Consider the following 19,271-nt stretch of genomic DNA (forward strand, 5'->3'; position numbering starts at 1 on the left):
CCCGTCAGCAACGTGTTAATAACTCCATAGGCTGAAGAAAGGTTGAAGACATAACCGCTTTCAAGGGGAAATTTTATTTTGAAAAGAACTTCCAAAGGAACGATTGCGTCCTAGGAAAACGTAACTGTATGATTCATTCTGAATGAGCCGGCCAGTCTAAAATTCCAATATATCGCTGACGCAGAGTATTGTCGACAATAAAATTGGAATTCGGTAAATCAGAGACGTGCATGCTGGAGTGATTCATACGGAGCCTTAAATATATTACAACTCCTATACTAGCGTCTAACAGAAGTCACTGAGTTCTTTGGAAGGCTCAAAGTAACAAGCAATCTCGAAACACAAGATCTGATATCATCCGAGCTTGTAGCTAGTAAATTTGGGAGCGGAAAAAAAAACTTCTTTGACTCGATATTCCAACACCCTAACATTATTAGTACCTACAGAGATATCCACAGTGCTGAAGCTTCTAGTGCCACGAGAAACGGCATAATAGAACGCGAGAAATCAATATGAATAGTGTGTTTTATATCACCTTGGGTACTAGAGGGGTTTGTATCCATACTACAAAAGGCGATAATTCCTACCACTCTCGCTCCAACTAACGCGTGCGCTATGGTGCAGTGAGTCTTACTTTCCATTACCGTTCATTCTTCATGATATAAAGCATTTAAGCGATCCATAGAACTTCCGAGGTACATTACCATGGCAAATTGAAATGATTAATTACACGCAGCACCGGGAATATATGGTTCGGGTGTACATAGAATCGTATACGTAATACCAAACGGATTCCTGGGCTACATAACAAAGCATGAACATACCTGCACATTACGCGCATTACAGCTCAGGGAAACGTTTAGTCCATCGTTTACAAAGTCTGGTTCCACTTTTTCTAGCTTAAAGGAATGTGCATTTGCCAACATTTAAAAACGCAAGCCACAAACTATAACCGTCTTCCGTGGATATCGCGCAAATAACTGTCTTTCTCTAACAAGTAGTACTCCTTCTCTGTCATTCCAATCGGAACTTTGGGAGGCACACCTGGCTTGGCATCAGCGTGTCTCTCCGTGTAAGACGAAAACCCTGCTGCTGCTGCTGCTTGCTGATTAAACTTTGGCGGCGAATATTGCGTCTTTCTCTGTATGTATTGCTCATAATTCTCGTCTTGACTCTCCTGGGCCCAGGTACCATTCCCCTGATATCCTGATTGGCCATATTCCACCTTTAAGTCGTTCTTCCGCACATACTCGCGACCCATCTGCAATCGTTGCGATTTGGTGAAATGTTCCATTGGCGTGGGCGCGAAATGGGCCGGATCATACACGTCTGTGTCGTGATTGTTGTCCTGGACTGAGTCGTTGAGCTTGGACCCAAGGAAGTAGATATCCCCGGAAGTGGGAGCCGTTTCTCTGCGCGGGGTGTTCCAGCTTTGTCGTTGGGCACCTCCGAAAGACGCAGACACAGGGAGCAAGGAATGGCGCTTTTGCACCAGCCCGATCTCTTCTGCTGAGTAGGGAATTTCGTTTTCAAGGCTAATCAAGTTGAGCTTCTTCAGCAATTCCGACATCGGCGTGTTTGTATTAGCACCATCGTGTGAGTGACGCTGTTGCGGGATAGGCCGAATACTGTAATCGTCACTAGGAGGCTTGCGGCGAGCACCCCCGGTGCTGTGCAGCGGTGACTTCTGATCGATTCTAAGCGAGCTTGACGATTTGAACCGAGGCATAGCGTTACGTGGTGGCGGTGATGGGAGACTTTGATAGGTATCGTATTCATCGCTGACAATATGAATATTGCCGTTCGTGTGGCAAGCAACGCTCACGTTGACGTTGTCGGGAAAGCTTGTAGATGGGACGTTTATAGAATCAGTGGTGAAAGCATTTCTCGAGTTTACATACTGAGTTGGGTTTTGGGCTCTCTCGTACTCATTTCTTGGATTTTGGGTTCTCTCGTATTGATTTATCCAATTTTGGCCTCCGGAGTTGTGATCTCTCTCAAAGTCATCTTTTGCATTCCCCCTCCCATATCTATTTTCCAGGTTAGAAATTCGGTTCGGGTGATGTTTCTCGGGCATTGGAGGGGGTGGGGAGAATCTCTCCTCCGGAGAGGCTGATAACGAGGAGTCACTGGTAATACCTCGCTTCCCACTGTAATTTCCCTGAACCTCCTTCTCTAGCAAATCTAATACATCTCTCTGCGATGGTGGCAAGGGAGGTTCACCGTCGTTGGAAGCCAGTACATTGTCTTTATTCCAGACCCTCTCCGATGGCTGGGTCCACTTCTTGGTGAACTTGGAAATGATCTTGGCACCCTTTGATTTGGTCTGAGTACTCTCAAACGTGTTATTCAAAGTCTCCTGATTGTTGTTTTGGAACAACGACGATGCCGGCGAAACAGTGCGAAGGGGTTTCTGGGAAGTCCCGGCACATTCATCCATGAGCGACGGAATATTAGGTCTGGGAAGCAGCTCTTTATGATAGTTTGACGATAAGCCCTGGGATCGGCCCTGAGAGTAGTTGAAGCCTGGGGGGGTTGAGAAAACGGTCGAGCTTCCGCCGTACGGTGGGGAGACAGTTTTCTGAGACATTCCCCCGAGTGAATTGTTCATGGAAGTGGGAATACTACTTGCCAGTGGACCCTTCGGGGGAATAAGAGGCACCAGAGGGTAGAAGGTCATCTCCAACCGGATAATCCCCGCGGGCTTCCCGAGAAGTGAGAGCTTGAACCAGTCGTCATAGATGTATCTTCCGTCTGGGGATCGACTGAACACAGGGGTACAGTCGATTTCAGCACTACCAATAGGCGTAGGCTCGTCCTTGGTGTCATCTAGCACGTCTAGTTTCATCAACGGCGGCCGGTCGGCGGTGAGCTCAAAACGTGATTCGTGGTTCCATTCCGGCGTTTGACCCCCTCTGAAATCATAGCTAGATCTATCAGCAATGGAGCCAATACGGAGAAGCACATAGGGGTTCTGCTTCTCGAGCTTTCGTCTGTTCGGCAAGTGCTTGCCCTTGCACGATATGATAATAAGCGTCCCATCGGCACTGGATATAGGACCGGTAGCTCTAAAATTAGCTGGCATAAGGACGGAAGAAAGCTGTGTAATTCAGGATACGAAGAAGTGTAAGCAATTAAAGCCTAGCGCGCTCTGGGAGCCTGACACCGACGGTGTTGATCTGGAATAAATACGCATGAGCTTGACACGATCACGTGAGTGAATCACGTGTGAAAGTCGCGTGGCGTAGCTTTCTACGGGCTATGTCTAGGGCTGTGGTATACGCAAAGCATTATGTTTCTACTTTTTAGTGAAGTTGGTATTAGCAGATTGGCGGAGTTAGGGTTTGAACTGTTTGAAGGATTTCAGAGGCAACAGAAATTATGTAAGTTATTAACCAAAGTTGGCAGTCCGTCATTGGATATTATTTACCATGTCCATAAGCCACATATACTGAGTATGTATGGTGGCATTGCCTGAGAGTTTCATCAGTACCTTAACTTCCTTATTATTGGAAGTACGCTATCTTTAATATTTTGAATAGTGTCAAACTCAGTTTTAATTAATTATCGAATACGAAGTATCTTTTGTCGCACCTTGCACGCGCCTATACGCTGGTGTACTTATTTTGTTCCGGTGCTTACATAACCCCTTTGGTCAACAGTGGGACTAGATATCGGCCTGCCGACGTCATGCCAGTTTAGCGCGGTTCCTACCCCCCCAGTTAGTCTCCTTTGCGTCCGGTGGTTTAAATTTCAAAGCCGTTTCACATGATAATTAAGAGTGATAGACATCCATGCCGCTTGGTCTAAAGGCTTCCGTCTAACCCCAATATATAGATGCCTAACTTGCATAATATCTGCCTGTCAAGTCATGTTCATACAAAACAAGAGGTGAACTGTTAAATAAATGCAATCCTTTCCGAGCCTTCATCGACCCATATCAATTTCCCCGATAACGACTATCTTAATGCGTTGCATAAGTCATTCACCTGTCGGATCAATTCCATCTTTTCTAAGCTAACTTATCCACGAATAGGCCCTTCCAGAGACAGATATACTTTTCCACCTTGTCACTAGCCGTACTTAGACTTTCGGCACTTATCTTCCCTGTTCGTAGACACGCATATCTATTTTGAACCCGCATCATCATCACCCCATATAACGCAAATATCGTGGGTTAGCTAGATTTGCAGAGATTTTGGCGAAGGAACGCTGGGGAGGCTTGCGCTGTTTGGGTCATCATCTGCAGGAAAGGTTTTAATAGAACGTGCGTCAGAATTCCAGTTATGCAGTCCCTGCTGCGCTGCGATGCACTGCATTGCTACGGCAACGCACATATTGGCTGCGCCTCGTTTTACAACATATACCCCGGATAACTGGCCGAAAACCGCAGAGCTATTGCATACTATCAAAGGAGTACCGTACATTTGGTAGGGCTTGGAAGATTATTGGCCATTCTAAGGGGTGCTGCGCATCTGGGAAGATGAATAAACAGGATCTGGCGGAAGTTTGCATAAACAAGATCCGAAAGCTGGAATTTGTGCGTATATACCGGTACGAGGAGTCCAGCCTCCGTGCCCAGCGCTGGCTGAATCACCGGCATCGTCGGTAACAAGACTATAGACTAGAAAGTCTACAGCGCTGCTTGGTTGGGTTAGTACATAACTCTAGGGATCATACGAGGGGGATGTTGACTGAAAAAAAAGGTAATTGACCGAGAATCTAGTGAGATATAAATCCTAGTCGCCACCAGGTAGAGAAGCAATCCTAGAAGTTGCCAAGTAGAAAATCGACAACGGCTCAGAACAGGTTTCCGTGCATAGTCTCAAACCTACGCGCAAATGGCAATTAATAGGAAGTTCTCCACATGCTGGAAAATACCCACACAGTCCGTACTCTCCTGGCCTTTTAAGCTAGCTTAATTTAGTACACGGCAATAAATTGAACCTTATTGGTAGTTCTGATATATAACTAAGAACGCATCCCCTTTAAAACGATATTCCAGTCATAATTTGGCCCACGTACTATTAAATCCTATTACACTATGAAGCTCAATATGCAACTCAAGCCAGAGGCCCTCAAAACGGTCTGGTCTCCTCACGACAACATTTACCTCGACGATCTGGGGGTTCCATTGAAAGCTCCAGATGCTGCAAGAATGTGGCGGATCAGAGCGGAAGAATTGAAGGCGCGCGAAGACGCGAAGGAAGCGGAGAGGGCCGCACGGGCGAACAGCAATAGCAGAAAGCACAGATTTACAAGACCGTTTCGCTCCTCCAGATCAAGCACTGTTGTTGGCTCCAGCGCCTGGAACTACGCGAATAACCCGCTTTTACACTACGTGCCCCAAGAAGCAGTGGGCCAAAGCAGGAGACGCACCAGCGATGCGACCCAAGTCCCCACTGGTAGTACCAGACGTGCTCTGAATGTGTCGAACTTTGAGAATTCAGAGGCGCGTTCTGTGACTTCAAGTGTCACTCTCGCACACAGATAAAAAGGAGCACTAATATAACAAATAGAGTTGATAACTTTGATTGTACTGGAGTCCCTGTTGGCTATGGGTGATGGATTAGTCCGCTCTGGCGTGGGTGGAGATACCCCAGATTTCGTTTTATACCTTTTTGGTATGTATGGAAAGTGGAATGATATACGAACTCTTCCGTATACGAGCTCTTCCGTATACGATATCGATTGAATGATGAAATGCGCGACTTATAACCCTAATGATACTAAATGTTTCCTCGGGACACAAATATTGCTGTTTTTCCGTATATTGTTGCTTTAAATTGTTAAACTTTCATTTGTGGATCTGTAACTTCCTCTCGATAACCATTTCTCAGCAGGCTGTGGATATAATATATTCTAATATCACTATCTACGGGGGGAAAAAAGACAAGACTCGTATCATGTCAGTTTAGTCATGAGTCCTCAAACGCTTATTACAAAACTCAGTAAGGGGTGAACAATATGGTTTACTGCGCCTTGGCCTAGTCTCTCAGGCGTACGGCAGGTGCAGAGCACAATCACTATTGAGTGCGAAATTATTCCGTATTAGGCAGTCAACGAAACTCAAGAATGACATCACGCTAAATTCTCCAGACCGGTATAATTACGGATCACACACACACTGCATGGCTGTGCCAATCATAGAGAGTTTTTAATCTCGCAATCTTTGACAGGTCTCTGGATCCGTAAATAAGCTGATACCATCACTTTTTCTTTGCTGTATAGACCAATCTCTTCCCTTCAGCTGCGATTTAAGAGCATAAACAGACCCAACCCCAGTGCCAAGACATACGCCTCGAAACCTTACCCCTCAACTTGTCCCTCAACCGATCCTGGACATACAAGATCAACCAACAGGAGTCAAACTACTGCTTCAGTCAAACTACCTCTCAACTCTAACCCCAATGCCTGCTGTTAGACACTTTTACGCCAGAAGCAACAATGACAACGGTGACATCTGGTTTGCTAGCACCAATAATGGAGCCAGATGGGCGTACTTCGCCATCATCATTGCTGTCATCCTTGTCGTTATCTTCTGCACAATAAGAGCCAACAAAAGGCGTTTAAGAATCGGGAAGATTCCCCTCAGAGGTACTGCATGGATGACGCCACCGCTGTACTACCAGTCGCAAAACCTGTACAACCAACCCAGAGAGGGTGGGGCCTACGTGCCTCCGTACTCTGCAACCGGGAACGCCACCGATGTTGGGTATTATAACAACGACGGAACGTTTGTTTCTTATGTTACGCAGAGCAATGACGGCCCCAAATTCCAGCCCCCGACTGGAGCTCCCCCAGGCAGTAATATGCCCGTAGTTAGCGACGAAACCGGTACCGGTACCTACTCTGTGAATCCGCAGCCCCCGCAATCCGCACATGTTGACCCAGACCACCGGGGAAATGAAGAATTTCCGTCCTACTATGGCGGTCGTGATTCCTACGAATTGGGTAGTGTTGCTAGACCGGCCGGTCCCCCACCAGGACATTCCTCCAGTAACACCGCGAGGACCGATATGGATGACTTGCCTGACTATACACGCCCGGAGCAGCCAATGCCTGTCGTTAGAAAAAACTAATTAGCCGTTAATAATAGGGGTTTATCCCTGTACCAGCATTTCCCTTTCTTTACCGGCAAGCATTTTTCTGGCCCATACAGGATCTGAACAACCTGTTTCCATGCTTGTGGTGCACCCTTGTCACGCTCACTTTGTATTTTATAATCGAATGATATTGCTCCTTGTGTCATGCTACTGAAAAGTTGATGGCCCGTAGCGAGAAATAGAATGAGCCCCTGTCTTTTGAGTTGCATATCTTATACAACTATCTCAAATGGGGCTAATGTACGTATTCTGCCGTGGTGCCCTCGTTATCCCATTCATATGAGTTGACCCATGTCTGGAACTGTTTAGTCATAAGTAAAGCGCAGGTAACTGACAGGGTGGACTTCGAGAATCTCACAACTGCATCAAACTTACATCCACCTTTCTATAATACTTTATCTTTACATATAGTATACACATTTACATACCGCTCATCGGCTATTGACGACGTCTCTTACGGTCACCACCGTATCCACGGTCGCTACCCTCCTGCCAACTGTCCTTTCTAGCATCCCTTTCAGAGTTTCTCCCAGAATTCCCCGAGTCTCCAGATTCACTTCGTCCGTACTCTCTGTATGGTCTGGAGTTCGGAGAGTCCCTGGAACCACTGGACGAGGAGCTTGTCCGGCGCGGAGGAGGCGGAGGTGGTGGTGGCGGTAACGAGGCCGCAGCGGTCACAGATCTTTGAACTGGTTTCGCAGGCGTCGAAGGGAGATTATAGCGGGAAGCGTCACGGTTACGTTGACCATCACGGTCGCGCTTGCTTCTCGAATCTCGCTTATCATGACCTGAATCGCGTTTGTCACGACCAGAGTCGCTAAGTCTCGAGATGTTGGTATTAGGCGGTGGCATCTGGGCACGGAATCTGTCACGCGGGTTGGCAAACTCGGCACCACGCGGGGCTGGTGGAGGTAACGGAGGAGGGGTGGAAGAGGCGGAGTTTGGAGCTGTTCTAGACTTGCCATCTTCACCCTTGCTCTTAGCTCTCTCCTGCTCGATTCGAGCAATGAGAATGTCCTTCACGGACGTGCCCGTGTTTGGAGGTGGAAGAGGTGGTAAACTGGCGGCGCCCGTTTTAAGGGTATGTCTCGGGGCCTCTGTTTTTCTTGGACCAGAAGGCAACGCCCGCTTGGAATCGTCTCTGGGAACTGGAGTGGCGCCTCTTGGCCCGGCGGGACGAACAGGGCTATCCTTCTTCTCCTCAGATCTCTTCTCTTTCTTTTCTCTCCTCTCTCTCTTCTCTCTCTTCTCCTCAGATCGCTTCTCCTCAGATCGTTTCTCCCTCTTCTCAGATCTTTTTGACTTTTCTTCAGATTTTTCCCCAGACTTTTTTTCTCTCTTCTCTTCGGACTGCTTGGCCTTTTCTTCCGGCTTCAGCTCCTCGATTTTTTCAGCCTTCTCTTCGGGTTCCTGTTCAGCCTTCTTTTCTTCAGAGGCCCTTTGAGAAGCAAGCTTCTGTTGCTCACGAGCCTTCATGAGCTTATCGTAGGCCTCATACTCTCGCACCTGCTTTTCGCTCGCCTCCCTCGCCTTTTGAGCCTTTATCTTGGCCGTCTCCACCTCGACCTTCTTGGTCTGTAAAACGGTGTACTGCTCAGCCTCTTCCGGGGACATGGCGTAAAACTCAGGCATGGCGACACAGTTCTTGCGTCTAGAGCGCACCTGGCCCAACAACCCAGTGGCGGCTAGCTTAATGTCTTCCCGCGGGTCGGTGGTGGCAATGGTGTGGATGATAACGGCCAAGATCTCACAGTGACTGTCAATGGACGGATACACGACCAATAACTTAGAGAGGAACGTGATTGCATTGCGGCGACAGTTGTAGTCCACAGAGTTCAATGAGCGTGAGAGGTCAGAGAGCAAGGCATTGTGCCAGTGGAACAACTCCGCGCGGAATTCGTCGAACGTCAACAGCTCAGTACCGCCCAACGGAACTAACCCGGGTAAATCCTCACCTCTGGCAGACTCCGCAAACACCACTTCGTCACGCCACTCGTCAGCCTGGCGGAGCACCTGGGAGAAGAAGATCCCCAAGTTTTCGGCCTCGTTTCGAGAGCTGGTAAACAACGTGCGGAGGAGGAACTGACTTGCAAATATCACCTTGAAGAGGGCAAGCGTAGAGAAGTGCTTGGCCCCGAGCAGATGGAGCATAAATACGAAACGCGCAACGTACATTGCATCCAAGGACGAGTGGCGCGCTCGTGGCAAGAGACAGTGGCTGAAAAAATCGCGCATCTGCAACTCGCCCTCCCCGCTTGGGAACCAATGACCCTTTTCACGGTTCATCCGCACCATCACCGCGGAGTGATGGATACGGTGGGCCGCGCTGTCTCCGGGGATCGCGGCAACGATCTTGGCGAGCGCAGCCTTATGGTCCTCCTTCTCACTAATCTTGTCATAACTGATCTCCTTGTCGCGATATGACATACGGATGTCGGAGGCCAACCCGTTGATCACCCCGGTCAAGCGCTCGGTCTCTGTGGAATATAATTTTTCGGGAAATACAATATCGTAAAGTGAAAGCTGCCAGAAGGTCACATATAAGCCTTGGCTGAGGAACTGCCAGTGGGACGGTAACGCCTGGGAGATCAGCTCGACGATTGGTAAAAGCACCGGGTTCCAGACGGAGGCAGTCTCAGCGGCAGTCCCTTTACCAACAGCTTCGTCTTCAGCAACGAGTTTTCCCAAAAACTTCCTCCATATCTCAAAGCTCCACTCGACCGGAACATCATATTTTACCACCAACTCGCACACATCTGGCATCTGCTGCAAAAACGCGTCGCTCCGTGTAAAGAACGCATTCGTCTCGGTGAATATGTGCAACAACGAGTTCAACTCGTCCTTCTTGTTGCAAAGTATTTTCAAGTGGCTCTCGTTGCTGTTGAACACCACCTCCTCCTCTAAACGGCACAACAACACAAACAACTCGGCCAAGCCGTTGATCGCGGTCAAGGCGTCAACAAACCGCCGCGACGACCGCGCGCTCTCGTACCGCGTGTCTTTAATCACTCCATGGAGTCCGCGGATCAAGCTGGGTCCGGCACCTAAGAGCTCGATCTGCTGCAACGACAAGTCGGAGATCGGCTTAATCCCGCTCATCTCAGCCAACACCTCACGCAAGATGGAGAGCCCGGAGATGTCGTGCTGGCGGAACGATTTGAGCAAGTAGGTCATCAAAATCTTTATGTCAACCTGTGGATAGCGCTTGCATAACTTGCCGATGAATGACGACAATGACTTGACCCAGTGGCGGTCGTTTAAGCCATCGCTCTGAAGGGCGCTCCGCTCGCTGGTCAAGCGCACTAATAACGTCATCATCAAGCAGTCCCAGCCATACGTGTTGAAGTACTTGGCCGCGTCCACCACTAACACCGACAAGTTGTCAAAACTTTCAAGACGCGAAACCACGCCACGGAACACAGGAATAGGGTTCGCGTACGAGATTTTGGAGAGGCGACGCATCATGGCTTTGATGTTGGACGTCAGAAGGCGTTTCATCACGTCCTTGGTATCCTTTTCCGCACGCCCGTACGCCCATTTGATCTCCAAGTTGCTTTTGCACAACACCTTGTCCATCTCGCTGTACAAATTGTATCGGTCTTCGAGGGGGAAAAACGCAAGTACGCGGTATGCCTCATCCACAGCCTGGCCATTCTCGCACAACGTAGCCATCGCGGGGAAGAGGAATGTGCGGAAGTACTGGAACATGTCTTCAGAGCGGCGCACGCGGAAGGCCGCGTCAGGCTCGGCTACCGCGGCGCGCACCTCGGCCACGACGATGCGACACATCTCGACGAAGAGCGCCGGGTCGCGCGCGACACGTGTCTTGTTGAACTTGAGCAATGCGCGAGAGACCGCAACAAACTCGGCGAGCGTACGCACAGCCGGCACACCATCGCGCCAGTGGTCGTAGAAGTAAGTGAAGCTGCGCGCGGCCGATGGCGCCGCGAGCGGCTTGAGAGTGTACAAATGCTTGCACTTGTGGTCTTTGAACAGGAGACGGTTGTCCTTCTTGCCGGTGGCAAGCTTGCGCGCGACCTGGAGCTTCTCAAAGAGTTTGGCGCTCTGGATCGGCTGAATCTGTGCGTAGAGCGACGCGATGGCTGCGCGTACCAAGCGATTGAGCAAGTCCGCAACCGCATCGTCAACAAACGGCAAGCAGGGGAACTTGAGGAGAATATAGACCGACGGCCAGAAAAGGCCAGCGCCAAGGAACGTCCTGAGGAGCTGGATCGTCGGTGGCAGCACCGTCGCGGTCTTCTTGACCGGCTTTGGTTCCTTCTTTTCCTTCTCCTGGAACTCGTCGTCAGAGTCGCCTAATGGTGCGGCAAAAACCAACTCGTTCGCGCTGGCCTTGAGGATCTCCGCATCCATGCGTTGCTTGTAGTCATCCTCAAGCGTGGCCATGGTCTCCCCCTCGGGCGAGAAGTAGTAGAAGATGGAGCCGAAGGAGACAAAGCCCTCCTTGACAAGTACAGCTACAAGCGCCTTTAGTGATTCGGGCAACTCCTTGCTGCGATCGTGTTTGGAGAGCTTCAAGCCGATGAGCTTCGCGGCGGTATCACTGCCGCCACAAAACAATGTATCAAGCGCCGAATTGTCCGCCTCGTTGCCACGTGGCCACCACTGCGATATTCGGAGAAACTGCACTGCAAAGCGCCAGTTCTTGACAAGACTCGCCGCGAACACGTCAAGGAGAAGGTCTAACACGCGCGTGGAGTCGAGATTGAAGTGGCCGATCAACTTGCACACAGCACGGTGTGTGCTCTCGACGCGCGCGAGACAGTCATCTGCAGCGAAGTTTGCGTGCACCTCCGTGAGGAGCCGCGCGTAGCCCTCGCTCTCCTCGTGGAGGAGATTGAACTTCTTGGACGTATAGTTGCGGTCACGGAGGCGCTTCTTTAACTGGCGGTCAAAATCCACGGGCACGACGTCTAATTGCACTAGCATCGGTGTTGCAAGATATGCCACCAAGAGATCGTCGTCAAGCTTGAGCATCCGAAGAAGCGTCACGATTTTGGGGTTGGAAGGGAAGCTCGCAGCCACGCTCAAAAACGCGGCCACCGCGCCGTCGGTCTCGAAAACCTCATTGAGAAACATTACGAGGATGTTGAGCGGGAGTTGATTAGTGGAGTCCCGTGAGTAGACGTAGAGGAGTTCGTAAAATGCCTCCGCCGGCGCCCGCGCGACCGTCGTGGAGAGATCGCTGAAGGTTTCGCGGAACGTCGAGAGGCAATCGTCCGTAAAAAACGTGAATACGGGAGCGGTTGGTTCCACGCTGAAGGCGTCCCATGGGGAGCCTGTTTCCGTCATGAAGTGTATGGAGTGGAGAAGTGATAGAGAGGAGGAGGTGAGTATAGTGGATATTTTGGAGTGGTACTTTATTGAGGTTTGCGCCGCACACGAAAATTTGGTGTATGGAGGCCTCGTTAGCCGACCAGATTAGGGGTGGTATATCCTATTTGATGGTTGGTGTAATATTTATCTATAATTTAACTCTAGAGGCTACTAGTGTATTTGGGCGGTGTAAATCTTGTTGGTTATAAATTTTAGACCTATCACTAAAGTGATTTGTTGGCCCCAAGCCTGTTACTGGTGTGCGTTTCATTGTATTGGGCTCGTATCTAGGGTTTCCGATTTCCTTGCTACTATTGTGTGACCACCACAGATCAGTGAATTTATATTTGATTATCTAGACAAATTTCCATGTTTTTGTCTCTCTCTTGTTAACCAGTATAGCTGTAGATGAGAGCAGAAATATCGATGTGCGCTCTACAATACTTAACTATGCGGCTAACATGCTTGTAACAGAGAAGCTCAAAATAAAGACTTCTTATCAATGGTAATATGGTTGATTATTCCGACAAAATACCAACACCCTATAGCAAGTCATTGCTAAATTTGTCTCTTTCGGCAATTTAATTCCCTCCATGGCTAGCGGTAGTCTGTCAGTGGTGTCCGCCCTCACTACATACAGGATATCAGCGACATGCAGAATCAAATATTTGAGAATTCCTTAGCCATCTCATCTTCTATTCCTAACTACAAGCTCAAACAATGGTATGCAACCGTTTATCCATTTCACATATATATATACTAACCTCTCTAGGCTGACAAAGTTCGCGAACAGCGCCAGTATGATCACCTCAAGGCCCGCCACATCGGGCTCGGAAACGCCGACACCACCAAGCTGTAAGTAGCCCTAAGAACTCCGACGGCTGAGTACTAACAAGTTAGTGAATGGATGAGCAATGTACACAGAGATACATATGCAAGTTTTGCAGGCAACGCGGCCTTGTGTCTGTATTACAGTGTGGCCATGAACGAGTCACTGAGTTTGACGCGGACTCGCTTTATCGAGGTATGTTTGGTATAGTTTCGGGCTTAAATAATACTAACAGACGTCTAGAAAATGATTCAGCCATGTGGGCCGAAGCCAACAGAGGAAGAATGAGTAATTCTACGTAATGGGCCCTAGGGTCCCAGCAGTGTATGCTACTGTACAAGGTTAATTAAGGTTAGTTTTGATATAATAAGCATGTATGAAAGTAATGCGGTTGTCTAATAAAGGAGAAAGCTTTTAAGGTTAAATAGTGATGTGTATCTATTCCCTTTGATGTAGGATTCTTGGCTTTCCAGTGAGAGCTTTATCATCAACTTTAAGGGGATAATGTGCTTCGGAAGAGTCGGCATCTAATTCATGTGAATATTTTATGTCAACTAAGTAGTTGGCCTGGAACCTTACCAGGATGATTAGAGTGTGCAGGGCTTTTATATCTTGTCTAGATGATTACAGAGACGTAATTCCTGGTCTGTTCTAAGTTTTTTCCGAGATTTTATCTTCTGCATGCTCCTCATATTTGGATAGCGACTACACTTTTTGGCAGCACAGCAACGTTAGGAGTTGTCGCAGTCCTTGTATGGGGTTTCCGTGTTTATAGGGCGGAAGTATTGTAACTAATGATGGTATACCAGCAAAAAGTTAAGGTCGTACCCGGACTCGAACCGGGGTTGGTCGGATCAAAACCGACAGTGATAACCACTACACTATACAACCCAACATGTAGACTTTTCCAAGGCAGTGTTAAATGGAATCCCAGGATAAACTAGAACACTTAACCTAAAATCTTTGAAAAGTGGCATAAGCTCGTGAGAGGACAATACTGTGAACTTACAACGTTTTAGAACGAGAAGAATGTTAATATTAGGCTGGTAATTTTAGTTATTATGTTGCAGCGTATTTAACTTTGGTGAAATATATATAATATATTTCATTCATATATATTATATATCATTCATATATTATATATCATTCATATATTATATATCATATGTATATGGAAAGAAACCATTTGTGAAATGTATATAGGATGTTAAGCTGAAAAAAAAAATCTTTCGAAAGCAATTTTTCCCTGGCTAAAAAATATTAAGGATAATTTAGCTCCTTAAATAGAAAATGACCGAATTATAATTTGTGAATGAGTGTTGCTGTACGTGACCCGTGACGCACGGAGATCGCGATAAGGACCTGACTCACTAGTGTGCCGTGAAAGCTGTCAGTCACTCAATCCGCGAGATAAGGTCATGGCAACACCCCAAGAATAAGTCATATTGAGTCGCGAAACTAACTCAACAGCGGGAAACCGCCTCTTTAAATAATCCTACTTGATTATAACACTTGTATTTTACTCCGCATGGTTCGGCATTCGCTTCACTCGTGCTGGGGACAGGCTCTGATAACCACACTCACCACTGGGAACCACACGCTATGCGACGCACAACCTCAGAGGCCCCTCTAACTCAGACATTTAAATGCAGGTGCCGCCCCAGCCACCCCAGAAATCCCAGAGACAAACGATGTAGGAGGCGTTCGTGGGATCTGCCTCAAGATATTGATAGAAATGGTACCATTGGTTCATAGCAGCCTAAACCGAAAGACAGAGTGTTAACCCTGAGTTGATTGGCAAGCCGGCGCAATTGTTAATAAAGAGATAGAGCCTGTTTGTAAATTGAAGCATGTTCGCAAATTAGGACGAGTTCGCTTTCTATCTAAGTAAACTTTAGCCCCTTAATAGGTTTTAGTTTTTAGAGAAGTTTTACCCGATAATTTACAACCTTATTTCTCTATTCACTATTCTGCCTAAAACCCAGATATAAGTAATATATTGTCAATCGACAAAGCGGCACGCCCAGACAAAGCTGGGCTAAATGTAAATTAAGAAAAATATAGTATATATATACATAAATGAAAAAAAAAAGAAAACGGAAAAAATATGAGAAAGGAAGGGGAGAGTGAAAAATGTGAGACAATAAGTATTTCTACACGTGCCTGCTTTTTATTAAGCATGCTACAGTGCCTTGTTTCACTAATGCGTCGTATACCTACACTAAATGGTTGTCAAGAATGCTATGGTGCCTGTTTCGCTAGTGTGCCAGACATTACTCTTAGTGACGTGAAATCATGAGAGCTGCTTAATTACTTGGCTGGCTCATTTTATGAGTGGTTGCTGCCTTGCATAGTATTGTTCTAGTCGGATGATCTGCCTTTAGTTTCAAATTCCAAGCGGTTTAGCTGAACCTTTCGGTTGATAATGAGCAAGTATAACCGGTGTTAAAATATTAGACATCACGTCTGAACTGCATCCAACAAGGAGTGATGGACAGCAAACAATTTGTAACAGCGCATCACCCCAACCCATTTTAAGCCTACTAAATCCATATCTTAGCCTTACAAATATCCGTTTCGGCTGTTATTGAATTGGTAATACCTGATTGGAAAGCCAGTCTGGTTTGAGTCAATAGCGGACAATGTACTGACATTGTAACAAAGGGTTTCCTGCATATTATAATTTTTTTCTGGCATATGCATGCCAACAATTACCATGTTGCCTAGTAAACCTAACTATTTTCTGCAGGCGCGCGTTGTCGGGCATTACGGATGCATACCCTGCGCTTTTCTTGCAGCATGCAGGCTTAAGAACTTGGAACTGCGGTTTAGATTAGTCTGATCAGGAATTATGCCAAAACTATAGTGTTTCACGGGCGGGTCAAGTACGCAACGCATACCACAGCGATTGCATTAAAAGACAAGTGCGAGAGGGAATGGCATCTGCCACGTCGCATTAGCGTTACGAAGGAATAGTAAGCAGGCTTCTTTGTCTGGCGTGGGAGACACCTCTGTAGGGACCTGAGGTAACTCAGGCTCAATCTGAATCTTCAAATTGTACAGAGCGCCTTTATTTTGAAACTAGGGTTTACTTAAGAGGATATCAGAGGTTGAAAATTCACTTACAGTCAGCTTAGAAATTAATTATTATTAGAATAGATAGATCTCAGAATAGAGAGATCTTAGAATAGATAGATCTTAGAACAGATAGGTCTTAGATCATTGCTTAATCCTCGTGGTCGTTGTCCTGACCTGGGTTACAGGTCTTGTAGTCCAAAATTTTCAAGAGCTTCCAGATGGAAAATGCAACAACGGACCCGATGATAGGGCCAATCCAGTAGATCCAGTGATAGTCAGGGAAAGATCTAGCAGCAACTGCTGGACCGAAAGATCTGGCCGGGTTCAAACCGGCACCGGTGTAGTAAACACAGATCATGTGGCCAATGAATAAGGCAATACCAATGACTAACGGCGCAATGAAGGTGGCCTTGTGCTTCTCAACGGCCAACAACAAAACGGTCAAGCACAAGATACAAGTACCGAAGGCTTCCAAGAATACACCACGGGCCTTGGAGCAGTCACCGCCCAAGCCATTGGCAAATGTGACTGGGCCAGGGGTCATAGCGGAGGCAGCACCGGCGGCGGCCATACCAGCAATCATCTGGGTGACCATCATCAAGGCACCTCTCACTGGAGGAATGGCTCTGGCAAGAACCAAGGTCAAGGTCACAGCTGGGTTCAAGTTACCACCGGAAATTCTGTAGAACATGAAGACACCAACAGTAACACTGCAGCCGAAACCAAGGGAGATCATGATCAACTTGGCCGGGTCAGACTCGATGCCAACCCCCTTCGGAGCCTGGTTGGCAATCTGGGCGATAACAAAGGCGGACCACAAGAAGATGAAGGTACCGAAAAACTCACCGATGGCAGCGATGATGTGGTTTCTCATGGTGTCACCTCTTAAGCCAGTCTTGGCCTGACCGGACTTGTAGCTGGTAGGACTAAGGTTTTCTGGGTCTTGGGAATCGTTCATTTCCATGATGGGAAAGGTTTAATATGCGTGGGTGGATAAGGAGAAAAGAGAAAGGATTTGGACCACAAACTGGCGGGGATGACTGTATTTATATGGCAAGAGTATGAGAGGTAATAAAAAAAATTCCGGCACCCCCCTGGTAAAGTAAATTTATACAGCGCTACAAAAACTCATGCAAGAGGGATAAGCAAAGGGTTGAAATTAGGCTTTCTTGTCAAAATTCCCAGAAACTGAGATGTGCGTAAAATGTTATGCTTGCAGCAATATGCGGGTTACCTGGGCTATATGTATGGATGATTTGCATGGAAGCACTATCGAATTTAGGTGTTATAGTCTGATCTAGCATGACCATCCCTTGAAGCCTGCAGGAATTGCGTTTAGTATCTAATAATAGAACCCACTCTTCGGCTATCCTATTGTCTGCACTTGGCTCTATAACTAGGTGTTCCAGGTAATCAAACCGAAACATTTCCGCCTTACCGTGAAACCTGTTCCTTCCATTCTCGCGGCTGCCGCCCAGTACCCGAAGTTAGGCCGAGCTGTGCCGGCCCGTCTTCGCCCCACAGCCTTCTGACTGCGCATGCATACAATCCCGGACCGTGACCTGGCTAGCCCAGCGGTGGCAACATTCAGTATCTTTCACTCAATATGGAAGCCTTGTTTTGCTATGTACAACGATTTAAACGAAAGTTAAGGCACTTGCGTCATGTAGGTATGGTGGATTAAGGTTTGTCAAGAATGGACATACCCTGGAAATGACTATGGCTGGCTATGTCCGTCCGTCAAAATTTACCGATTTAGAGGTGTGAGCGGCACTTAGTTCATCAGGAGATTCTTAAGCCTTGCCAGAAAGAAAAAAAAAGAAAAAAAAAAAGATGGATGGTTCACAGCTGTGAGCACGGTCTAGTTGCTGCAGCGACCGGAGATGACGTAGGCCTATTGAATAGGTAGAAATATGCTGGTCCAAAAGGGTTCCTTGACCACCGATATCCGTACCCAATACATGACCAAGCAACTGACTATTTGCGGATCCTGTGAGAATAGGCTTCATGCACTTTGGAAAGATTACACGAGTTTGAAATTGCACATTTCAATTACAGATACGCATGTTCGTAGAACGATCCCAATGCTGGGCTCATGCATGAGGTATTTTCACTATATCCAGCATTTGGCAAAACAAAATAGCCTTACGTCAGCGTAAAAAATATTCCACTTGCAGAGAAAATCCTTGTGGTCTACAGCTACGGGCATCGTTGGTCATCGATACTTATAGAACTTGGTAAGTATGCCACTGTGCTGCCCCTTCTCCTGGTCAGGCCGATCGTAACTAGAAAGCGCAGATCAAAATCTTTCGTGTCAACGAGTGCCTGGCACTTGACGCATGTAACCTTAAAAATTTTCCGAAATTTCTTTTCCTCGCCATAAGCTGAAATTTGGACTTGCGTTTTCCAAACAGGTACAGCTTCAATAAACGGTAGTGTGTCAGGTCTAAAATACTATTAGAAGCAAGGCAGATTGCGCATATGGAACCACGGAACATCTGTACTACGCCAGCTTCCATTGCGTAAGCGCCCCTTAAATTCGCTACCGCACTAAAACGTTAGTTATACGGTATTTGAGGCGGCGTAACAAACCATAAATAGCTACCAGCCCCAAGACGCGTGACGACCAGTTACAACATCCCTGGTCTCCTGGTCTGAAATCGCCTGATTCCACCTCAGCCCTTATGCCGCAATATGCATCAATCTAGTAAATAAAATGCTGCTGCGTGTCTAGATTTTTCTCCTTTCGTCTAGGTAAGCCCCTCTGTACGGACGTTTATTTGCACATGCGATTCTCATGCATACTGGGTGTCAACTCTTCTATAGAGGTACGAAGAGCCATCATATCGTGCATTTCAAATAATCACTTACGGGAATGTGTCAATGGTTTTGTCTTAATTCTGGTGGTAGGCGCCTTAGAA

The 19,271-nt window shown here is 47.3% G+C and overlaps 6 protein-coding genes and 1 non-coding gene across 7 annotated transcripts; 3 read left to right on the forward strand and 4 right to left on the reverse strand.

Moving 5' to 3' along the window:
* Positions 1–946: 946 nt before the first annotated feature.
* On the reverse strand, positions 947–3,085 carry INN1 (Inn1p; the record flags this gene model as incomplete). Its single annotated transcript, XM_019131770.1, has 2 exons — positions 947–1,697; positions 2,283–3,085. 2 exons carry the CDS (start codon positions 3,083–3,085, stop codon positions 947–949), a joined length of 1,554 nt encoding a protein of 517 aa, XP_018985371.1.
* Positions 3,086–5,044: 1,959 nt separating this feature from the next.
* BABINDRAFT_167139 (uncharacterized protein) lies at positions 5,045–5,494 on the forward strand (the record flags this gene model as incomplete). Its single annotated transcript, XM_019130490.1, has 1 exon — positions 5,045–5,494. The coding sequence occupies one exon, from the start codon at positions 5,045–5,047 to the stop codon at positions 5,492–5,494; it is 450 nt and encodes a 149-aa protein (XP_018985372.1).
* Positions 5,495–6,410: 916 nt separating this feature from the next.
* Positions 6,411–7,082, forward strand: BABINDRAFT_8221 (uncharacterized protein; the record flags this gene model as incomplete). Its single annotated transcript, XM_019132759.1, has 1 exon — positions 6,411–7,082. One exon carries the CDS (start codon positions 6,411–6,413, stop codon positions 7,080–7,082), a length of 672 nt encoding a protein of 223 aa, XP_018985373.1.
* A 345-nt stretch (positions 7,083–7,427) lies between these two features.
* BABINDRAFT_161688 (uncharacterized protein) lies at positions 7,428–12,597 on the reverse strand. Its single transcript, XM_019128949.1, has one exon. The coding sequence runs from the start codon at positions 12,417–12,419 to the stop codon at positions 7,545–7,547; it is 4,875 nt and encodes a 1,624-aa protein (XP_018985374.1). The 5' UTR covers positions 12,420–12,597; the 3' UTR covers positions 7,428–7,544.
* A 548-nt stretch (positions 12,598–13,145) lies between these two features.
* BABINDRAFT_161689 (U2 snRNP complex subunit YSF3) lies at positions 13,146–13,685 on the forward strand. The gene is made up of 4 exons (XM_019128950.1): positions 13,146–13,166; positions 13,216–13,298; positions 13,344–13,467; positions 13,516–13,685. The coding sequence occupies exons 1-4, from the start codon at positions 13,164–13,166 to the stop codon at positions 13,558–13,560; spliced, it is 255 nt and encodes an 84-aa protein (XP_018985375.1). The 5' UTR covers positions 13,146–13,163; the 3' UTR covers positions 13,561–13,685.
* Positions 13,686–14,091: 406 nt separating this feature from the next.
* BABINDRAFT_t201 lies at positions 14,092–14,163 on the reverse strand. The gene has a single exon. It is a non-coding gene; the product is annotated as a tRNA-Gln (tRNA).
* A 2,335-nt stretch (positions 14,164–16,498) lies between these two features.
* AQY1 (Aqy1p) lies at positions 16,499–17,224 on the reverse strand (the record flags this gene model as incomplete). Its single annotated transcript, XM_019131751.1, has 1 exon — positions 16,499–17,224. One exon carries the CDS (start codon positions 17,222–17,224, stop codon positions 16,499–16,501), a length of 726 nt encoding a protein of 241 aa, XP_018985376.1.
* Positions 17,225–19,271: the final 2,047 nt, after the last annotated feature.

The sequence above is a fragment of the Babjeviella inositovora genome, assembly GCF_001661335.1.
Source record: "Babjeviella inositovora NRRL Y-12698 unplaced genomic scaffold BABINscaffold_6, whole genome shotgun sequence".
Classification (NCBI taxonomy): Eukaryota; Fungi; Ascomycota; class Pichiomycetes; order Serinales; genus Babjeviella; species Babjeviella inositovora.